Source organism: Aspergillus lentulus (assembly GCF_001445615.1).
Source record: "Aspergillus lentulus DNA, contig: Alt08, strain: IFM 54703, whole genome shotgun sequence".
In the NCBI taxonomy this organism is placed as follows: Eukaryota; Fungi; Ascomycota; class Eurotiomycetes; order Eurotiales; family Aspergillaceae; genus Aspergillus; species Aspergillus lentulus.
In genome coordinates this window covers 2998008-3020057 of record NW_028322118.1, presented here as the reverse complement: position 1 = coordinate 3020057, position 22050 = coordinate 2998008, and the positions used below count along the sequence as shown (strand labels likewise).

The 22050-nt window shown below is 52.8% G+C and overlaps 7 protein-coding genes across 7 annotated transcripts; 5 read left to right on the top strand and 2 right to left on the bottom strand.

Moving 5' to 3' along the window:
- Positions 1-3260: 3260 nt before the first annotated feature.
- Positions 3261-4072, top strand: rasB (Ras small monomeric GTPase RasB; the record flags this gene model as incomplete). Its single annotated transcript, XM_033563114.2, has 2 exons — positions 3261-3338; positions 3419-4072. The coding sequence occupies 2 exons, from the start codon at positions 3261-3263 to the stop codon at positions 4070-4072; spliced, it is 732 nt and encodes a 243-aa protein (XP_033419005.1).
- Positions 4073-5574: 1502 nt separating this feature from the next.
- On the top strand, positions 5575-7737 carry ALT_4229 (putative acyl-CoA synthetase; the record flags this gene model as incomplete). Its single annotated transcript, XM_033563115.2, has 3 exons — positions 5575-5947; positions 6003-6398; positions 6449-7737. 3 exons carry the CDS (start codon positions 5575-5577, stop codon positions 7735-7737), a joined length of 2058 nt encoding a protein of 685 aa, XP_033419006.2.
- A 418-nt stretch (positions 7738-8155) lies between these two features.
- ALT_4228 (putative GPI anchored protein) lies at positions 8156-8757 on the bottom strand (the record flags this gene model as incomplete). Its single annotated transcript, XM_033563116.2, has 3 exons — positions 8156-8384; positions 8455-8540; positions 8605-8757. 3 exons carry the CDS (start codon positions 8755-8757, stop codon positions 8156-8158), a joined length of 468 nt encoding a protein of 155 aa, XP_033419007.1.
- Positions 8758-10423: 1666 nt separating this feature from the next.
- ALT_4227 (serine hydroxymethyltransferase) lies at positions 10424-12246 on the top strand (the record flags this gene model as incomplete). The annotated part of the gene is made up of 5 exons (XM_033563117.2): positions 10424-10609; positions 10668-10724; positions 10778-10871; positions 10923-11060; positions 11108-12246. The coding sequence occupies 5 exons, from the start codon at positions 10424-10426 to the stop codon at positions 12244-12246; spliced, it is 1614 nt and encodes a 537-aa protein (XP_033419008.1).
- A 434-nt stretch (positions 12247-12680) lies between these two features.
- Positions 12681-13984, top strand: ALT_4226 (MOSC domain protein; the record flags this gene model as incomplete). Its single annotated transcript, XM_033563118.2, has 3 exons — positions 12681-12695; positions 12748-13915; positions 13962-13984. 3 exons carry the CDS (start codon positions 12681-12683, stop codon positions 13982-13984), a joined length of 1206 nt encoding a protein of 401 aa, XP_033419009.2.
- Positions 13985-14189: 205 nt separating this feature from the next.
- Positions 14190-15017, bottom strand: ALT_4225 (uncharacterized protein; the record flags this gene model as incomplete). Its single annotated transcript, XM_033563119.2, has 1 exon — positions 14190-15017. The coding sequence occupies one exon, from the start codon at positions 15015-15017 to the stop codon at positions 14190-14192; it is 828 nt and encodes a 275-aa protein (XP_033419010.2).
- A 240-nt stretch (positions 15018-15257) lies between these two features.
- On the top strand, positions 15258-22022 carry ALT_4224 (DUF803 domain membrane protein; the record flags this gene model as incomplete). The annotated part of the gene is made up of 9 exons (XM_033563120.2): positions 15258-15356; positions 15449-15523; positions 15583-15773; positions 15860-15976; positions 16810-16910; positions 16960-17536; positions 17588-18806; positions 19718-20512; positions 20562-22022. 9 exons carry the CDS (start codon positions 15258-15260, stop codon positions 22020-22022), a joined length of 4635 nt encoding a protein of 1544 aa, XP_033419011.2.
- Positions 22023-22050: the final 28 nt, after the last annotated feature.

Sequence of the window (22050 nt, the reverse complement as noted above, 5' to 3'; positions counted from 1 at the left end):
CTGGGATAAGAATATAGATAGAGACATGAAAACCATCAGTCTACTGTTTTTCTGGATAAACGCCGGAGAAGTAACCCATGAGCTAGTCGGAACCGAGTCAGTGGTTATCACATATTATGTGATGGATACTCCAACGTGACGGGCTGACGGCCCCCTGAACCTCTCCGTCGGCTACTCGGGCTCTGCGTTTTACTCACTTTAGTGCTCCTGGTTGATCCTTCCGAAATCCAGATGTTATCCATCAATAGTAATATGATGCCATGATGACGGTGATCTACTGCGTACCTTTTTCCATGTCCCATGGAGGAATCAATCTACGAGTTCAGGATACTTCCAGGCTCAGTTATCAATCAACGAGGTAAGATCGATACATTGAGGCGCTAGGTTGGACTGTGCAGTAGTACCGTCTACCGTGCATTTCACCCACGTGGGAATGGGCCAGGGCCAGGGCAGTGGCAAAGAAGGAGAGAGAAGTATCTACAGATTACAACCTCAGTTCACACAAGAGTGCAGTACTCGGAGCACGGAGTATCGTCGTAGTAATCGACTGAAACTCGGACAACATTCAATCATTTCTGATACCCGCAGGAATATCTGACATGAACTGTCAGGATGTCAAGTGCCCCTCCCCCTTAACCTGAATCGCTCAGAGGCTAAAGTGTAATTCTCTGACTATTCATGAGCCAAGACAAGGCCATTCTAGAAGAGTGAGAAATACTACCTTCCGTTAGGGTTGCGGGATTATTTGTAATGAGCATCGTTTTGATCTCCGAATTCAGGTACAAATCCCGCGATGACGTTCATGGACGCCGCATATTTCACCTTTTATACCTTCATAATCAATGCCTCAGCAGTACTCCTTACTGAGATCATGATATCAAGTCTACAATTTTGTAAGACTCGATATGATGCTGCCCCACCTGGCTACATCCATAGTCTCAAGTATACTGCCATACTGCATACACTGACTACTAACTCTAAATGCAACTGCCATATTGCCAGCGGGGCACCGCGCATAAGGAGTCCCAGGGATCAGGAAGATGGAATTTTAGCGAGTAGCCAGGGGGCCGCGGAATGTTCGATTGCCTTCCCCGTTGAATAGTCTAGGGATGCAACTTGAGAGAGACTAGTTGTAGATAGCATTTTGATTGCCACTGCAGATTGCCACTTGAGTTCCAGTCAACACGCTTTGGGACTCTTGGTGCGCTCCGTCTTGGAGCACAACCGGACATCTAAGTTCATGCACTGTCCTCCGGTGTATCACTCGGAAGCTTACCGCTGGACCTTGTTGGAAGATGAAGCCTAAACAACCCGAATTGAGCTATGCCAATTGCTAACTGGGTCTGGTGTGGGGTGGCCTAGTGTGGCCATCCGCCCACTTGGTGTGTACCCGAAACTGTCTTCAGTCGAAAGTGGGCATGTTTCCTTGAAGATCTGAGACGAGGCTAAAACTGGCAAAAACTTTCGCTTGCAGGCCATGAATCAGAGACTCAGGGGAAGCAACAGGGCATTTCGAATGGCAACTATCTCATCATGAAGGGTATGGTGGATGGCATGTATTGAACTCGTGGGCAATGCGCATCGCCTCGACGTCAGGTACCTCGCGGATTCCATTACCATCCCGTTTCGCTTAGATTTTAGAGAGTCAAAGCTGAAGATACCTCTGTATCAGATCTGCATCACAGTACGAGAGCCTGACGATGACAGGACAATCACCTGTCGTGCAACTCCTTAAAAATGATTCGTGTTATACGATATACCCGTTGTAGGTTTGTAGACGATACTTCAAGCATACAAGCTGAGACGCCACACAATTGCCTCCGTTTAATTCCAGAATGTGTGTTATCAGCAGGGTATCAAATCTATCAATTGATCCAAGAGAGAAACCTTCCGACAAAGCACCCCATAGGTGCTGTTTCCTCTATTCGCCTTTGACTTCATTGATCTATTCTCCTTGTTTATTACCGCTATATTATACCTACCTTGTCAAACATCAATCAAATTCTCTTGCTAATACAATGCCGTAGGTCTTCACTAACTACTCTGGGTATGTGCTGGTTTAGCTACATCGGATTATGAGAGAGGGGGAAGGAAACGTGCCTCAGTATTCCGTAATAATAGTCTAGGTACAAAATAATTAATCACTACGGAGTTATTGTTGTGATTTTTCTCACTCCCTTTTTTATTATGTTATCATTATTTCTTCCCCTGTATCTATTCCTCCATCTAACTGTACTTTTTCATTTTCTCCTGTTTCTTATAAGCAATCTATCGTTTTGCTTCTCTATCCACCATCTCTCCCATCGCTGGCCAAGCCTTTTATCCTTGGTCCTCCCTGGCGTCGCCGCTTGATCGCCTGTGCAGCTTTCCCCCTCCCCCTCCCTTCAAGATCAGGAGTATTGTCGAAAAAGAAAAGGAAAGGAACAGTGAAAAGATATTCCACCTCACACCCCTTGGACTCTCACTACTCTCCGATTCCAAATTGGATCCGCTTCAACTCTGCTATTTTTGCGTGGCGGAATCAATCTTCAGGCATTCACCCCCAAGAAAAAGGGACAACAGATATATTGGCAGGACATCCCTCTGTGTCACTACTCATCGGAAGTACTGGCAAACCCGCATTTTTGTCCTTCGGCTAAGACTATCAAATACGCTGTGGCAGGGATAACTGCAGATACAGTTGTTGTTGGCTGCTGCAACTCTCGGGTTTTCCGCTCGAGTCCAAAATTTTCTGTCTCGTACTATCTTGCTCCTGATCCTGCGCTCGACGAGCTTATACTGCGACCGGAGAGCTTCAGGGATTATTAACACCTTTCGCTTTGAATTCGCTGATCATAAAGGCAAATTTAAGGACCCAAAGGTATGTCATGTCTTTCTTTCCTTTGCTTTTGCTCCCGTGGGGCCTCGTGTTGTGGTGTGGACTGTGGGCTGCACATGTGCTTGGACGGCTACAGAGCAACGACGGTTCTTCCGGTGGCTAATAACCGCACTAACTTTACCACAATAGCCGTTCTTTAAGTTCCTGCGCTGGACCCCCAGTCGTAGTGTCTCGCAACACTCCGTTATCCGCGTCCGTGCCCACCGTGGAGCATTCATAGCTTTCTCTTTCTCTCTTCGCCCCTCTCTCCCCTTCCTCTTCGCCTCGTACCCAATCTTTCTCTATTCTTTCTTCCATCTTTAAGAAAAAAAAAAGAATAAAAAACAATTCGATCAATCAATTTATTGTTTCTTCGGTGACCTACGGGTGCGATATAGTCGCCATGTCGGGAAAAATGACGTTGTACAAATTGGTGGTGTTGGGAGATGGTGGTGTCGGTAAGACCGCGCTCACGATCCAGGTTAGTCCTCCATTTCTGTCTTGAACGGTTGATGACACCGTTACTGAACTCTCGACTTAAATTTTTCTTGCTCTGAATAGCTCTGTTTGAATCATTTCGTCGAAACGTACGATCCGACTATTGAAGACTCGTACCGGAAACAAGTCGTGATCGATCAGCAGTCCTGCATGTTGGAAGTGCTGGACACCGCAGGCCAGGAGGAATACACGGCCTTGCGAGATCAGTGGATCCGCGACGGCGAAGGTTTCGTGCTTGTCTACAGCATCACATCGCGCGCTTCTTTCTCTCGCATACAAAAATTCTACAACCAGATAAAGATGGTCAAGGAGTCAGCCCACTCCGGGTCGCCATCCGGAGCCAGCTATCTGGGATCGCCCATGAACGCGCCTTCGGGTCCACCCCTCCCCGTGCCCGTGATGCTAGTCGGCAACAAAAGCGACAAAGCAGTGGAGCGAGCGGTCTCGGCGCAGGAAGGACAGGCCCTGGCGAAGGACTTGGGCTGCGAATTCGTCGAGGCGTCCGCCAAAAACTGCATCAACGTGGAGAAGGCCTTTTACGATGTCGTTCGCATGCTCCGACAGCAACGGCAACAGCAGCAGGGAGGACGAGCCCAGGATCGTCGACCGACCGGCTTGGGTCCCATGCGCGATCGCGACGCCGGTCCTGAATATCCCAAAACTTTCCGACCCGACCGTGCCAGACACCGAGGTGGCATCAAGTGCGTCATACTGTGAGGGACGCATTAGCATTCGCATTCGCATTCCACCTCTTCCACTTTCGTCCACTCCAAGCGTCCACGAACATCCATGTGAGCCTGCTCCATGGCAATATCTTCTATCTGTTTATATTGGCTGCATGAACGTCTTACCGGTCTCTGGACTATAGACTGGGCGGTCATTTCTCGTCCCTTTCCTCCGTTACATTTTCCTCGCCTCTCTTCTACTCTACTTGTGTTGGATACGCACATACAGTTTTATGGAGATGCTTGATGTATGCTCCATGTTCCTCCGTACCCCTGGAGTGTCGCCTTTGGAAACAGATTTTATTTCCGTTACATGGGAGAGGCTGGAATCTCAGAAGCATCGGGGATTATAGACTTTCTTTTCTTCTCTCGCGCACCCTGGATACTCATTTTCAACCCCTTGCAGTTGCTCGGTTCCAGCCTCGGGGATGTGGTTCATTCCAGCCACCTGGACCCAGGACCAATCTTTTGCGTGGGCTGGGTCCTGAGATGTGAATGTCAGAAGAGGGTTTGTACTACAGACAGGTGTGGAGGAAGCAAGGAATGTGACCGACGACCGGACCGGAGGGAAGAAGACGTATGGTTGTTTTCACTGAAGCAGTCGACCGTTTAGCAGGCATTTCGATATGATACCCTACGGCTGAGCTTTGAGTTGTTACTTTTTTTTTTTCTGATGCATTATTTGCGAATATAAAGAACAAAAAGTTCGTTGACACAGATAGACCTAAAATAAAGACACATTATATTCAGTTCTATCAGTTTAAGAGCGATTACCTGGTTCTTGCGAGTCCTGTATGACTATGTGGAAGTGGCGAAGAATACAGAGTTCGGAGTCAGGAGATGCAATAGTCACCCACTAGGTATCTTTGTCCAAATCTGATCGATCCAGTGGCCAGTATGTAAGCTCCATCTGGATCCTCTTTGACAGGTGGACAACTGTACCAACTACCACTCCGGATGCTGAACGGACCATCCGTGCGGGGAAAGCTTCAAATTATCCTCGGCTTCATCCACCCTGTCCAGGACGTAGTATCAGCCAGCCCACTTCCCCACAGCTTCACTTCATCCACTTATCGATTGTCGAATCAAATCCCCATCATTAACGGTTCGAATGTCATGGAGGCTGGAGCAATGAACACCCTTGCGGATTTCACATCGACGTTTGCTGACTGATTGCCGAGTCTAAACGAATCCCGGCATGGACGGGGTTTGACTTTGGTCTAGGTTAACTTACAGCTCGCCTGCAGCACCATCGTGCATGAGGTCGGCTTGTTTCCTTCTGCTTCCTTTCCTCCGTGAATCTCTTCTGATTCTATCTACTGCTCGGGTTTGGTTAGACTACGGAGTAGTGCTGGGTGTAATTTCTTTGTACTTCGTCATATTGTAGCGGCCATCCCATATCCACTTTTTTATTTATCCCTTATCTCTTCTCTGCTGTCTGGTCATCGAATCCTGGAGCGTCGTTCCTACGCTTGAGCGAAAAAAAAGGGGACAATGTCTACCCAACAAACAGTCCACGCTCAGTCCCTGCACTCCCCCGAAAGCTTTTGGTCGTATCACGCGACCCAGCTGCACTGGCACAAGAAGCCCTCGCAGACACTCGTCCGACAACCCAAGACTCTACCAAGCGGGGTCACGCACGAGCACTGGTCCTGGTTCCCAGACGGCGAGATCTCCACGACTTACAACTGTGTGGATCGGCATGTGGCGGCCGGCCGCGGGGAGAATGTAGCGATAATCTGGGACTCGCCGGTGACGGGCGTCAAGGAGAAGTATACATACAGCCAATTGCTGGATGAAGTGGAGGTGCTGGCTGGTGTGTTAAGGGAAGAAGGAGTGAAAAAGGGAGATGTGGTGATCATCTACAGTATGTATTTCAGCTGTGGACCGTCACGTAGGGTAATATCTGATGACCACAACAGTGCCTATGATCCCCGCGGCGCTGATTGCAGCGCTAGCCATCACCCGGCTGGGGGCTATTCATTCGGCCGTGTTCGGCGGTTTCGCGGCCAAGTCGCTTGCGCAGCGGATTGAGGCCGCGAAGCCGCGAGTGATCATGACGGCCTCGTGTGGGATTGAAGGGTCCAAGGGTCCTCTGTCATATCGGCCACTGGTCGAGGGGGCCATTGCGGCGAGCAGCTTCAAGCCGTCCAAGACGATCATCTGGCAGCGGGACCAGCTGCGGTGGAACAATCCGGACAAGATGGGCGGGCAGCGCAACTGGCAGCGGCTGGTCAAGAGCGCTCGGATGCGCGGGGTCAAGGCGGGCCCGGTGCCGGTCAAGAGCACAGATGGGCTGTATATCATCTATACCAGCGGTATGCGTCCTGCTTTGGGGGGTAATGTAACGATGCTGATGTGTGGGTAGGGACGACTGGATTGCCGAAAGGAGTCTTCCGAGAAGCAGGGGGCCACGCAGTAGGACTCCATTTGTCCATCAAGTATCTGTTTGATATCCACGGGCCAGGGGATGTCATGTTCTGCGCCTCGGATATCGGGTGGGTGGTCGGTCACTCGTATATTCTGTATGCACCGTTGCTGGTGGGTGCCACGACGGTCCTGTTCGAAGGAAAACCGGTGGGGACACCCGACGCAGGCACCTTCTGGCGGATCGTCGACGAGCACAAGGTCAAGGTGCTCTTTACGGCGCCGACGGCCATTCGGGCAATCCGCAAGGACGATCCGGACAACAGGTACTTCCTGCAGGTTGCGCGCCGCGGGGGACTGAGGCACCTGAAAGCTCTATTTCTCGCTGGCGAGAGAAGCGAACCGAGCATCGTCGAGGCGTATCAAGCGCTCCTGGCCCAGCATGCGGCGCCGGGGGCCATGGTGATCGATAACTGGTGGTCATCCGAATCCGGATCCCCCATCTCCGGATTAGCGCTGAACAGCGCAGCAGGCCTGGTGGACCAGAGGCAAGCGAATGAGGATTCCAAGCCGCTAGCCGTTCGACCTGGATCAGCCGGACTACCGATGCCCGGGTTTGACGTTCGTATCGTCGACGATGAAGGGCGGGAGGTGCCGCGCGGGACGATGGGGAACATAGTCATGGCGATGCCCCTGGCGCCGACGGCTTTTACTAGTTTATTCAACGACGACGAGCGGTTCTACAAGGGATACCTCAAACGGTTCAACGGCCGATGGGTCGACACGGGTGATGCTGGCATGATCGACGAGGACGGGTACATCCACATCATGTCGCGGTCCGACGACATCATCAACGTGGCCGCGCACCGGTTCAGCACGGGAGCCATCGAGCAAGCCATCCTGTCGCACCCGGACATTGGCGAGGCCAGCGTGGTAGGCATGCCGGACCCGCTCAAGGGCCACCTCCCCTTTGCATTTATCCAGCCCCGGGGATCGGGGCCACTTCCCGCCCGTCCCAGCGCGGAGCTCTTTCAGGCTGTGAACCAGCTGGTGCGCGAGCAAATCGGGGCCATCGCTTCGCTGGGGGGTATCATCCAGGGACGGGGGATGATCCCGAAGACGCGCAGCGGCAAGACGCTGCGACGGGTGCTGCGCGAGTTGGTGGAGAATGGGGTGCGGGGGGAGTTTGATGCTCCTGTGAATGTGCCGCCGACGGTGGAGGACGCAGAGGTGGTGCAGGTTGCGCGGGAGAGGGTCCGAGAATACTTTGCCGCTAAGGCGAAGTTATAACCAGTCACGACTTACTCCGACTGTCGATACGAGGATACAATTCACGTCCAAGTTAAGTAAACCAAAAGTAATCCATGCTTAATAAAACCAGGTATCGATCGTATAGAACAAATCAATAATCATGAAGTCAAAAGAGAAGAAAAAGGGGGGTACTAGTAATAGTAAACGCTAGTGGTATCTCGCCTTCATCGCCCGGGGGTAGTGACGAACGAACGAAAAGCGCAACCCTGTACTAAAGGTATGTATATTGAATCAAATCCGAACCTGATTCCGATTCAATTCCATGAAACGTAGACTCAGCTCTCAGACAACCAAACCAGACAAATCAAATCAATCAATCAATTAAATCACAACCCCCCTATACAAGCGAGGCCAAAAACCTCACCTCATCAGTCCGCTCAGCTACAGCTCAGCTCAGTTACAGCAGGTAAGCAGCCAGGGCAAAAACACCGGCCAGACCCGCGCCGGCACCGACGGCAGCGCGCGAGGCGGCACCAGTCGCCAGGGGAGTGACGGGGGTGCTGGCGGCGGGGGTGCTGGTGGTCTTGGGGCCTGCACCGGAGGGGATGACAGGCTTGGAAGTCGGGACGACGACGATGGAGCTGCTGGAGGGGGTGGGGGTGTGGATGATGGGGGTGGAGGAGGGGCTACTCGAGTCAGTATCATCATCTTCAAACATTCTGGCGACTCATCGAGAGACGGTGAGAAAAGGCATACCACTTGTTGCACTTGGTGATGGTAGAGGTGATCAGGGGCCGGGAGATGGAGTAGGTCACGCCGTTGGAGACGGTGATGGAGGGAACCTGCAGATGAGGGATTAGCATGTTTCACTTCCATGATCCTTTCGGTTTCATGACAGTGACATACAGCGCTGGAGGAAGCCTCAGGAACGGAGGTGGCCTTGGGGCAGTAGGTGCTGTACTCGGTGACCACGACGGTGCTGTATTCCTCATCGGCAACGGCGTTAGAGGCGACGGCGCCCACGGCGAGGGTAGCCAGAATAGTAGCGAAGAAACGCATTTTGATGATTTTATTGAGATTGAGATTGATGTGGTAAGGTTGATAGATAAAGAGCGACTAGGATAAAAATCCACGCAGATTTCTGTAAAAGAATGTACTCGGTATAACACCGGGGTAGTTGGAGAGAGCGAGTGAAGCAGTGAAGCAGTTGGCGGAGAAAAGAGAAAAAGAAGAAAAGGAAGGTCTGGAGGGAGGATGGACGGGCCCTGAAGTATTCAGGCTAGAATTAACCTAGGAAATCAGGCCCAGGATCTAGTTCAGACTCAGGAGATTAAACATCTAAAATTACTCAATAAGGAGTGCAGGAGACGAAGCCACTCTTGCAGTCTAGTACAGACAGAGTTAATGTGGTGGACGGCCCTAATGTTTAGTCTATGGGACTAGTCTCGTGTCCAGTGCGTGGATTTAACATTTTCAGAGGAGTTGTAACAAGAGTAGACAAGAGGAACAGTAGATATACGCACTTTTCTCTATGCACTCAGATCTCCATGTTTTCGGGCCTGAAATACCCCTGAACCGGTCAATGATCCCTCAATGGTGCCGCTGTTCGCATGCCTGTTTGAGCAAGTAGAGAATCCATCTCTGGGGTGTAGAAGAAGCCGAGACTTTTTAGTCTAACAGTGCTGGCATTGAGTCCTGACTGTTCAGTCCTGACTCTTGAGAGATATCTGCGACTCATACTCTGTAAATAGATACCCCGTCGATCATGGTTCCTACTGATTAGCTACTGTTCCAACCTCCTGCTGCCGCCCTGAGAATCATTTCCCAGAAGAGCGGTCTACTCCTTTCCTCGCCTATGCTTGACACTTTCAAGCTCGCTCGGATCTCAGGAAATCAGAGCTTTTGTGATTTCCAATTTCAAGTGCAGCTTATTGAAGTTAAAGTACTTGCTCCTTACAGAGCCACGTAGTACTCGGTACAGGCAAGGTGCCTTCTTCCTGCCTCATATTTTCGTGGTGCATGTTGTAGAGTTTCACTAGACCGAAGTTTCACCCTCGCACAAACCTCGTCTTGTTCGAGTCATCTTCCACACTACACATACTCTGGGATCATACAGGACCTGCTGGGATGAGAGACGATTGAATTCGTTCATTCTATCTCGATATGACTGTACACGTAGGCCTTCAAAACACCTCATATATGTCCAACTCATCGAGTCATCCCAGCTTTGCACACAGATCCAATCAGACGGTTCATTGCCCCTCATGGATGGTGAATGGGCGCGGGACATATCAGCATCGCCCGGGAAGAGCCAGCCAGAAGCCGTCTCTTCCACGAGAACTGAAAAAGCCGTAGACGCCATCTCTTCATCTTGGATTTAGTTGTGTGATGAAGAGAAAAAGAGGGGAAGAGAGAAGAAAGGTGCGAGGATGCCGGCGGAGATAAAAACAGTAAGGTGCCGTAAGCGAGTGCTCGGAGTGGAACATCCTCTTCCGCGCCATCAGGCCAATCGGGGTGCTCGGTCCCAGAACGGCTTAGCGGCTGACAGCTTTCCGCGGGCAACGGAGCCGCCCGTATCAAGAACTACCGTTGTCCGATGGATCAAGAGATAACCATCGGCGTGCCATTGTTATATCACCCGGTTTTCCTTCATTTTCTTTCGTGGACTCTTTGATATTGTCTGTCACCGATTCAAAACGGACGATAGGCTGAATCCTGCCCAACAATGTCTCTGAGTCGTTGCGGACGACAGGCCTCGCGCCTCATCCCGCGGTCTGGAAGCTCTTCCAGAGCTACCACTGCTATCACCACCGCCCGCCGTCCAGGCTTCCAGCTTCAGACTCCCACTGCTGCATCCAGGAATGTGCAATGGCGGAGCGTATCCTCATCCAGCCGCGATGGCCAGCAGCATGTGCGCTCTATCTCCCTGACTTGTTCCTAGGACATGTACTGATGTCATATCCGTGCAGTTGCTCTCCGCATCCCTGGAGGAGGAAGATCCCACTGTCTACAACATTCTGCAAAAGGTGCATCGACCTTCCCGGGCATCAATTGAATAGATTCACTCATACTGGTGCAGGAGAAAAAACGCCAAAAGCATTTCATCAATCTCATCCCCTCTGAGAACTTTACGTCCCAAGCCGTTCTCGATGCGCTGGGGAGTGTGATGCAAAGTCAGTCCGCTGCTGTCGGTTCCAGAATGGATGAAACTAACTGGCCCCCAGACAAATATTCTGAAGGATACCCCGGTGCGAGATACTATGGAGGAAACGAGTTCATCGACGAGTCTGAGAGACTCTGCCAGCAGCGTGCCCTCGAGACCTTTAGACTGAACCCCGAGGAATGGGGTGTTAACGTACAGCGTAAGTTTCTAGTAAATACTTTACATATAACTGTCTAACTCCTACAGCTCTCTCCGGATCACCGGCAAACCTTTATGCCATCTCCGCCGTCCTCAACACACACGACCGTTTGATGGGCCTGGATCTGCCCCACGGTGGTCACCTGTCGCACGGTTACCAAACCCCAACCAAGAAGATTTCCTTCATCTCCAAGTACTTCGAGACCCTGCCTTACCGTCTGGATGAATCCACTGGCCTCATTGATTACGACGGGGCGGAGAAGCTGGCTCTGCTGTACCGCCCCAAGCTGATTATCGCCGGCACTTCGGCCTACAGCCGGCTTATCGATTACCCCCGCATGCGCCAGATCGCTGACGCCGCTGGTGCATACCTTTTGAGCGATATGGCCCACATCTCGGGCTTAGTAGCCGCCGGTGTGCTGCCTTCGCCCTTCCCTCACTCTGACATTGTGACAACCACAACCCACAAATCCCTGCGCGGTCCTCGCGGTGCCATGATCTTCTACCGCAAGGGCGTCCGCCGGACAGACAAGAAGGGCAACAAGGAGATGTACGATCTCGAGAACCTCATCAACGCGTCGGTTTTCCCTGGTCACCAGGGTGGTCCTCACAACCACACCATCACCGCGCTGTCCGTCGCCTTGAAGCAGGCTCAAACGCCTGAATTTAAGGCCTACCAGGAGACCGTTTTGGCCAACGCCAAGGCGCTGTCGGACAGACTGGGTGGCCCAATCAACAATGGCGGTCTCGGCTACAACATCGTGTCGGGCGGCACCGACAACCACCTGGTCCTTGTGGACCTGAAGAATCGCGGAGTCGACGGTGCCCGTGTTGAGCGTGTCCTCGAGCTCTGTGGCGTTGCCAGCAACAAGAACACCGTTCCTGGAGACCAGTCCGCCCTGAAGCCCGGCGGTCTCCGGTTGGGAACTCCTGCCATGACCACTCGTGGCTTCCAGCCTGAGGACTTCCGTCGTGTCGCTGACATTGTCGACCGTGCCGTGATCATCACTCAGAAACTGGACAAGGCTGCCAAGGAGAGTGCCGCAGCCAAGGGAGTTAAGAACCCCAACACAGTCAAGGCCTTCCTCGACTACGTTGGTGAGGGCGAGGAGATCTCCGAGATTGTGCTCCTGAGAAAGGAGGTGGAAGACTGGGTGGGCACCTTCAGCCTTCCTTGGGATGATTAAAAGTATCCATTGCCGGTATTTAATGAGATGATGTTTTGAGGGCTTCTTTTGGCGGGTTAGCTGTTCAACATGACCAAGATGTCTGCTTATGATGCACGCATGTATGTATATACATTCAACACAATATCAATCTGTGATCGGAATTGTTTTATTTCTTCTTGTCTATAATGTTCTGTACTAGTGGTGTGATTATCTATGGATAAGGTGGAATGTGTCTATTCTGCGCCCTATCAACAACATTCTGTCATCCCCGCATCCGATAGGTCGGCGTAACTTCTCCGCATTAAGTTGGAGAATGCGGGTGAGGCTGTTTATTTGTATCTCAACCACCACACTGTCATTTCAGTTCAGAGTTTTTTTCAACTCAGAAATAGACAACGTTGGCATTGCCTGACTTTACCTTTTCAGCGAAATAAAAAACTACAAGAGCAGACATGCACATCAGCCAGGTAGGCGGACTCCACCCCTTGCAAAAGACGAGAAACTCATATTTCAACTCAGCTCTACACATACCCCATCAAGTCCATCCGCGGTGTCTCCCTGTCAGAAGCAACCCTCACCCGAACAGGATTCCAATATGACCGGCGATTCATGCTCCTCAAAGTCATTCCGGGGCAGAATGGCGCATCCACCCTCAAGAACATGCACGTCCCCCATTTCCCCGAAATGGCTCTCTTTACAACAGAAATCATCTACCCAGACGAAGAGAAAGATTTACCAGGCCGGATCATTGTGACGTACCATCCACCAGCGGACAGTCATCGCAATAACAAAGACAAAGCCACAAAAACGCTCGAGATCCCCTTACAGCCAGATATACGAGGCCTCCGACAATTAAGCATCGAGATGCACCAGAGTCCGACGACGGGGTACGACATGGGCGATCCGTACAACGCGTGGTTCAGCGAGCGGTTCGGGTACGCCGTGGTACTAGCCTACCTGGGCCCGCATTCGCGGCGGGTCCTGGGCAGTTTCGCGCCGGGGAAGAGCCCCGCTCATGCGGTGGATAAGCCGGTGGTTTCGACTCGCTCGCTGGTGGGCCTGGCGGTATTGACGCTTGTGCTGAATGGTGTGCGTGTTTCGGCTGGGGCTTCGGGGCCGCTGCAACTCACAAGGGACGAGCTGCTGAGGCATTGGCCGGGTGTTGCTGCGACGGTTGTCGCGGGGTTGCTGTCTTGGGTATTATTGCGGTGTTTATCGACAGCCAAAGAGGACGAGTCGATTACGTTTGCGGATACGGCGCCGTACCTGCTTACGTCTGAGACGTCGGTGGATGAGCTGTCTGCGCGCTTCGAGGGCGACGAGCGCATGGACGTGACCAAGTTTCGGCCGAATATTGTTGTTTCGGGGGCGGCGACGGCCTTTGAAGAGGACTTTTGGGCTGAGTTGAGGGTTGGACAAGGCGGCAATGCGGCGAGGTTGCTGCTCACGGCGAATTGTGTACGGTGTCAGAGCATTAATGTTGACTATGCGACTGGGAAGATGGGGACGGGTGAGACGGGGAGTGCTCTGAAGAAGTTGATGAAGGATCGGAGGGTGGATAAGGGGGCTAAGTATAGTCCTGTCTTTGGACGATATGTCTTCTTGGATCCTGGCTCGGACAAGGTGGTGGTCCGAGTGGGAGATGAGGTGGACGTCCTGAGGACGATGAAAGAGAGGACGGTTTACGGTCAGTCAGTATACTCCTTATTCACATTCGACACTGACGGGTTTAGATTGGCCGGGTTTGGGGAATTGAACAAAGCGTTGGGACAATTTGGTTCAAGCTGTCTGATGGTCGCATATAGTCTAATAAGAATCTACATCCTTCAATTACCTTGGCCATGAACATAAAGGCTTCACCCGTCGAAAATGTTCCTCGCACAGGATGGGCTTGACTAGGTTTACAGGACGAGTTCAATAGTGGAGTGCTGCGCAAGGTGAGTTATACAAACACGTATGAGCTATCTTCGACCGGTGCGTTTCTTCGCAAACGCGCCTCTCTTGTCCGTCGGCTGCCACCAGTCTTCGATATCATGCATACAGATCAGGAGCAGCTGGGCCTGATCGATAAACTCTTGACATGACTGGATATTATGCATCTGGCCACAGAGCTTGTCCAAACCATCATACAGCGCCTCGAATCTTCTCTGCAAGTGCTCCAGTCGGTTCAGGTCCCCACCCAAACCGGCACATCCGCTCCCTGTGCTGCTCTTCCCGTCCACCTGCGACGGCCAGCGCGCATAGTAAACTTGCCACAGATCATGCTTCACCCGCCTGGCATAATCCCGATATCCAACACGCACAGCACGGTCCAGCCGTGTGTGCGAGGCGGTCTTCTGGTTTGCGCCTTGCGCTTGCTCCTTGCCCTTGCGCTTCTTCCTCTTCCGCCAGCCGGACACGTACCTCTGAGGAAGCGCCCATCTCGGCCTCTCCTGCTTCAGAGCAGGGATGACGTCGATCTCCTCCGACGCATTGAGCTTGCATTTCCAGAGCTCATTGAGCACAGCTGGCGAGGCATACGATCGGATAGCCGTGGTTTCTTCTCCGAAGGTGCTGAGGATCTTTGCGAAGAAGTTCGCCGCCTCATACAGTGTATCGACGAGCCGGCTGGAAGCGGGCCGGAAAGGGATGCACGATTCCACTGGGGTTACAGCGGGCGATGGAGACCTGTAAACGAGATGGAAACCGCTGGCTTGGAGTTCCGGGTCTGGTTCTCGATGGGAGGACAGCGATTCATGGCTTTGGGTTTGGGGGGTGTTGGGCATGAGACAGCGCGGGTGCGATTGCATGTTGACGTTATGTGAGATTCTAGAGAGATAGTAGAATGATACTGATGCAGCTTACTATCACTTTGTCATGCATTATATATGTGCATGAGTTGATACCATCCAATGACGCCAAGACCAATGCACCTCGTCGTCATCACCCATCAGCCTCATCATGCGAGACCTTCTGTAGAACAATCAACCATCAACAAAGCCTCTGTCTTTCATCCCGACTGGCCTACAATCCCACTCTCTTTCAGCAAAATGGCACACGAATTCCCACCTGCCTCCCTCCGCCCTCTGATCAAAGAGGTGGCCGATCTCCTCAAATCCCGGGGGGAAACCATCTCCGTCGCCGAAACAGTATGCTGTCCTCCCTTTCACAATGTTTCAAGTACAAGACAATACAATGCATCCGACACATATCATCGGATACTGATACTGATACTGAACAGGCAGCCGGAGGCATCATCTCCGCATGTCTGCTTTCCCGCCCGGGAGCATCTTCAATCTACAAGGGTGGATTAACTGTACGGCACTTTCCCACTCACCTTCTCTTCTCTTCTTTCTAGGATCACTAACAACCCAGCTCTACACCCTGCAATCCCGCATCGCCTTTGCAGGCTGGACCCAATCCCATGTCGACAACTACGAAGGCCCCACGCCTGATATCGTCGCTGGGCTCGCACAGCACGTCCGCAATACCCTGCAGTCGACGTATACCGTTGCCGAGAGCGGGACGGCGGGGCCTACCGGTGGTGCGACGCGGAATCGGACGCCGTACGTTCTTCTTTCTCTTTGTCTTGCAGATATCACTTGAGGTTTAGGTGAAATCGCACATGCTAATGTGTACGGATACCGGGCAGAGGATACGTCGCGTTGGCGGTGTCAACCCCGCAGGGGACGTTTACTCGCGAGGTGGAAACGGGGTGCGGGACTGATCGGGAGCGGAACATGGTTGTGTTTGCGGAGGAGGCGTTGAAGTTGGTGAGGGATGTGATGTTGGGGAAGGCGAGTTTGTAGTTTGCCATCCAGCATTAGAAGGTGGTTGTATCCGTGCTTCAAGATTGTTTATGGGCATACTCCTGCGGGGTACCTCTCTACCTTAGTTACGGTCCCAGTCCCATTGGTACAAGGGCAGTTGTTGAGGTAAAACAGTTCAATATTTGACAAACTGGGATTTATTTGCCCTATAGTTCTGTCAAAGAGCTACATGCTCCACCTCTATCTGTGCCCAATTTAGCTTCCCATGATATGATTATGACATATTACGTAGAGCACAGCCTCAATGACGCAGAGCACAGCCACAGCAGATCAGATTATGTGATTTCCATTCGCACACAAATGCGAATAATAATACATGGCACACTAGAAAGATATGGCTAAATCAATTAGAAGAGAGAATAGGACCAAATTAAGAGATTTACTGACCAAGCAACACTCTGACTGGCTGGGACTCAGTCAGCTGGCTCTGTTGGGCTTCTCCATGTTTCTTCAGCAGCTGAGATTGGGAATCATCATTACTCCGTATATTTCTCTTCATCCATTTCACTTATACCAGTCTTCTAGCAGTTTCATCGTTTGATGGTATAAACTAGGAATATTGCTGCCTACTACATCTGCATCGAATCTTCCATCCGCGGATTCTCAGGCACCTGGCCGTTCCATTCGTCCTCGACTCGACCGATCAGGCGCCCGCCATATCCCACCTGCGCCTGTCATCCCCACCCTCAAATTCTATTTTTATTATTTTTATTCCTGCGGCCGATAACCATCCAAGGATCACAAATTCGACATTGGTGTGATTGTCTCCTAGGAGATACGACTTTGCGTCGGCGTCAAACGGCGCCATGGACACTATGACGTTACGTCGCAAAGACACGACCAAGGGCCCTCCGTTGAGGGTTCTGTCGTTAGGTATGGAGCACTCCATCATCTGAATGTGGTTCAAAACTGACCGAAGCAGATGGAGGTGGCGTTCGAGGATACTCGATGCTCATCATTCTCCAGGAACTCATGTACCGCATCTACGTCGAGACTGAGGGCAAACCCCCGCGCCGAGACCAGATCCCCAAACCCTGCGACCACTTCGACCTCATCGCCGGCACCGGCACGGGCGGCCTCATAGCCCTCATGCTGGGTCGGCTACGACTCGACCTGGAAACCTGCAAGGAAGTCTACGTGCGCATGACCCGTCGCGTCTTCGAGACCGACAAGACCATCGCCGGCATCCCCTACCGCTCGACCTTGTTCAAGGCGTCCAAACTAGAGGAGGCGATCCGGGAATGTGTCCGGGAACATACGGTATTCGAGGCCGAGGGGAATGATCTGCCCAATGCCAGCTCGCGCAGCTCCGTCGCCAGCGCGCCATACAGTCCCGCGGCGATTCCGCAGCGCTCCGTGAGTAGAGGCAGTTTCAGCACGTCTGGCGCTTCGCATCCCTCGACGCCGATCAGTCAGCGACATTCAGCTATCATCAACGGGCTACGATGGGGGAACCCGGATGCTCTACTCTACGATAATCGGGAAAATCGGACAAAAACGTAAGTCTACACCCGTCAGGGAAATCTACCTAGATCGTACTAACTGATTAGTGCTGTGACGGCGTTATACAAAGGCACCCCCCGCAACGGATCCGCGGTGCTGCTGCGATCGTACGACTCGCGCAAAGAACCTCCTCCCGAATTCAACTGCACTATCTGGCAAGCCGGCCGTGCCACCTCGGCGACAGGTCTGGCGTTTAAGCCAATTCAAATCGGACAGCATCTCTTTATCGATGAGGGTGCGGGTACATATAATCCGGCGCCGCAGATCCTGGATGAAGCGGCTGTCAACGAGTGGCCCGGGCGAGAAATCGGGGTGTTTATCAGCGTGGGCACCGGCAAGCGTCCGCCAGGCACGAACAATCGGCAGCATGAGTGGTGGGAAGATTTCTTTGGCGATGCTCTTGGCACATTTGCCGAGGCGCGACGACGACTGATCGCTAAGATCGAGGGTTGCGAGGAGATCCATCAGGAGATGCTTCGCACCCACCTGGCCAAGCGCGGAGTGAACAAGGACAACTACTACCGGATGAATGTCGAGGTCGGCGTGGGTGAGTTTGGCATGAACGAGTGGAACCGACTGGCCGACATCAGCACCAATACCCGACGCTACTTGTCCAAGCCAGAAGTCAAGAAAAGCATCATGGACGCCGGGGTCAAGTTCGCAAAGATCGAGCGCATGCACCGGCGACTGGCTGCGCATGCGGCCGCTGGATATGATCCTTCCACAGAGCCAACGGAAGATGCGCCATTCTCGCCTCAGAGCTACACTTCGCAAGGACCAGTATTTTCCGTTCCGCCACCCTCCAACCCCATGGCGGTGGAGTTGCCCGCAGAGCTACCTGGCGACTTTGCACCCATCATGACACATCAGCCTCCGTCGAGCGGCTTACGAGTTCCGTCCCCTCCGGCTGAGGATACGCTGCCACCACATCCGACCCCGCAGGATGGCGTTTATCCTTCGTCAGGTCGGGTTTCCAGCGGTAGCTTCAGTTATACTCACAGCGACGGGAGTCGGCCCGGCTCGCAGCAACAAATGGCGTCGCCTCGGCTGAGCGTGGAGCAGGTGCAGGTGCAGGAGAGTAACCTGCCACCTCCAGTGCCGCCAAAGACCCCGATTCCGTATCCTGATAATGCGAACGAGGCACTGATGCCGATGCCCTTGATGGTGCATCATGGTCGGAATGGGTCAACTGGGAAGGTCCGCCCGCCATATCCCGTTGACGAGCCTCCTCCAGCGGTGAACAAGCAGCGGAAACCCAGTTATCATGTGCGATGATTGATTACTACATGTATAGGATGGCTTTGGCTTGAGGCGTTTTACACTGTTCTTTGTTTATTTTGGGGATTCGCATTGGCCCATGGTTTATGATGTATTTACTACTGGTGGATACCCAAAGAGAAGACAAGTAGTTAATGATTGATCTTATTGCATTGCTGTTAGTAATGATGGCTGAGGTGGATGTATAGTCCGTGCCGTAGGTTATCCATTCCCTGGTAACTATTTTTATCGCACTAGAGCCATGGTCCATAAATATCAGAGACAAACCATGGATCATATCTAATCCTTAGATTGGGAATTGGACGATTCTCATCAGCTGTACCAAATTCTCCGAGACAAGTGGGAGAGCGCCGTGGGTCGAGATGCAAGTGTACCTCAGTCTTAGCAGTAACTAACTGACTGGCCCAGCCTCTTTTTCTTTTCTTCTGTTCGAGTCTCGCCCATCATCAGCTCATTTCCAACAAGACAGTGCACTGGAATTCCATTATTATCTGTTCTTTCTGGTTTCTTAACCTCTTTTCTTTGATAATTATCATTCTCCTCCCTTGCTTCTCTTCCTCGTGGCCTTACCTTATCCTTATCCACCCTCCCGACATTCCTGAAACCACGCGGCCCTCAGCCACCACTGATCCTCCACTTTTGCTAGTCTGATTAATTAATTTGCCGCCCGGGGCCTGTTCATCAACCCTCGAAGCGCCTGATAACTGTCAGATTCGCTGGTCTCGTGCGAGATCCAACCGGGTTCAATTTCAGTGGTTAGATTCAGCAATTTGCATTGATTCATGGCTTAACGTCAGACTCTTGCGATTACGATTACGACTACGGCTACGACGGCGTCTTTTCGACATATAGATATACACTCAACCGGTTTCTTGGATCTATCGATACACTGCTGGCAGTGCTATGCCCTGAACGATTCCATGGAAATTTCCCACTCTCTCGTGGCCCATGCCACGACCCTCGCCGTCCGGTCCGGCAGTTCGAGTTCCACCAGCGAGCGTCCTCCCGCATACAAAGCCGTCGGCATTGCGCTGGCCGTCTCGTCGGGTGTCTTCATCGGGACCTCGTTCGTGCTGAAGAAGACGGGTCTCCTCAAGGCGAACGTCAAATACAATGAAGAAGCGGGCGAAGGGTACGGATACCTCAAGAACTTCTGGTGGTGGTCCGGGATGATCCTCATGATTGTCGGGGAGATCTGCAATTTCGTTGCGTATGCGTTTGTGGATGCGATTTTGGTCACGCCGCTGGGGGCGCTCTCGGTCGTGATCACCACTATTCTCTCGGCGATTTTTCTGAAAGAGCGGCTCAGTTTCGTCGGCAAGGTGGGCTGTTTCTCGTGTATTATCGGGTCGGTGGTGATTGCTCTCAACGCCCCTGAGCAGTCGTCTGTCGGTGATATCCAGGATATGAAACATTATGTCATTGCGCCGGGGTTCCTGTCATATGCGGGTGTCGTCATCGTGGGCTGCGCTATCGTCGCATTCTGGCTGGGGCCGCGGTACGGCAAGAAGACCATGTTCGTCTACATCAGTATCTGCAGTTTGATCGGTGGGTTGAGCGTGGTGGCCACGCAGGGTCTGGGGGCGGCCATTCTGGCGCAGATCAATGGGAAATCCCAGTTCAAGGAGTGGTTTCTCTACGTGTTGCTTGTGTTTGTCATTGCCACTTTACTGACGGAGATTATCTACCTCAATGTATGTCTTCTGCATGGGTTGAAGTGCTATGCTAACCTGACCATCGCAGAAAGCGTTGAACCTCTTCAATGCCGCCCTAGTCACCCCCACCTACTACGTCTTCTTTACGAGTTCGACCATCGTCTCCTCCGCTGTTTTGTTCCAGGGTTTCAAAGGCACCGGCATGCAGATCGCCACCGTCATTCTTGGATTCTTGCAAATCTGCGCGGGTGTCGTTCTGCTGCAGCTGTCCAAGTCCGCCAAAGATGTGCCCGATGCGGCCATCTTCAAAGGCGATTTGGATCAGATTCGAGAGGTGGCCGCGCAGGAAGAACCCGAGACGGAACCCAAGGCAGACTCGATTCGTGGTGCGGCAGCAATCCTCCGGCGGATATCGACCGCACGCCGTCGTACGGAGGAGGAGGAAGCGCGGCGGTATATCCGAGACAGGCAGGAAGATTTCCTCAAGCCGCCGGCTGAGAATGAGATTATCGAATGGGACGGTCTGCGGCGACGCAAGACCGTTCTGGGACAGGGCCCGACCATGGCGCGACCCCGCACGCCTGGGTCGCATCCTCCTCATTCTCCGGTGGGTGTGTCAGAATCTCCAGACGACAACGATCCCGCCCGCAGACCGAGTACGCGCCAGAGCGACCGTTCTTTCCTGGATGATCTGCGATCGCGAGCCTCAAATCTCATGCATCCGGGGCAATGGCACCAGGTCTATAATCCCCAGGACGGTCAAACGGATCCGGTCCATCTGACTGTTTCTCCCGTACATGGGAGCAAGAACTTGGACACGAGCTATCACGGAGCGGGGATGCGCGAAGTCTCCGGACAGACGGACACATCGCGGTCCATCGCATGGGCGGACGAGACACCGGACCATGAAGCCTCTCCGCACACGGCTAAGCGGCAGTTTTCTTTCAACACAGTCTTCAACCGAATCAGGTCGAAGAGCGAGAGCGAACCGCCCAAACCGCCGCCTCATTCGCCTCGCAGCATTCTGCGTCGCAGCCACCTGGTTCCTGGTGCCGAGAGGCAAGCCCTCAAGGGAGCCACCGAGGAGGAACGGCTAGGTCTGGTGAAGGGGGATTCGCGCGTCGCCGGAGAGGACTGGGATATGCATGAGAAGCTGGAACGGATCGACTCGTCGTCGAGCGATTCGATCTCCGATGCCCCTGAGCCGTATGGATCGTCAATGGTCTATGGCGGTCACGGCACTTATGACTATGGCTACGCTGCTCAGACTTCACCGACCGAGATGCAAAGCGGCTGGCAGTTACCGTCCTCCCGGTCCGTGACCGCGACCGCGGATCCAGGGGCCGTGCAATCCTCGTCTCGACCCCGAGCGAATCCGCTGCCACCGTTGCCAGATGAGGAGCCCTTCATCGCCGGCGAGGACTCGCATATGCGAGTTGAGCTGCGGTCGCCCACGAGTCCTGGCGGGACGGACGGCCGAGGCTGGCGGCGTCCTGTATCGGGGCACGGCGACAGCCCTTCCTCGACGAACCGGGGGGCATTTATCTAGTGACGTCTGTATATGGATGATATGTATG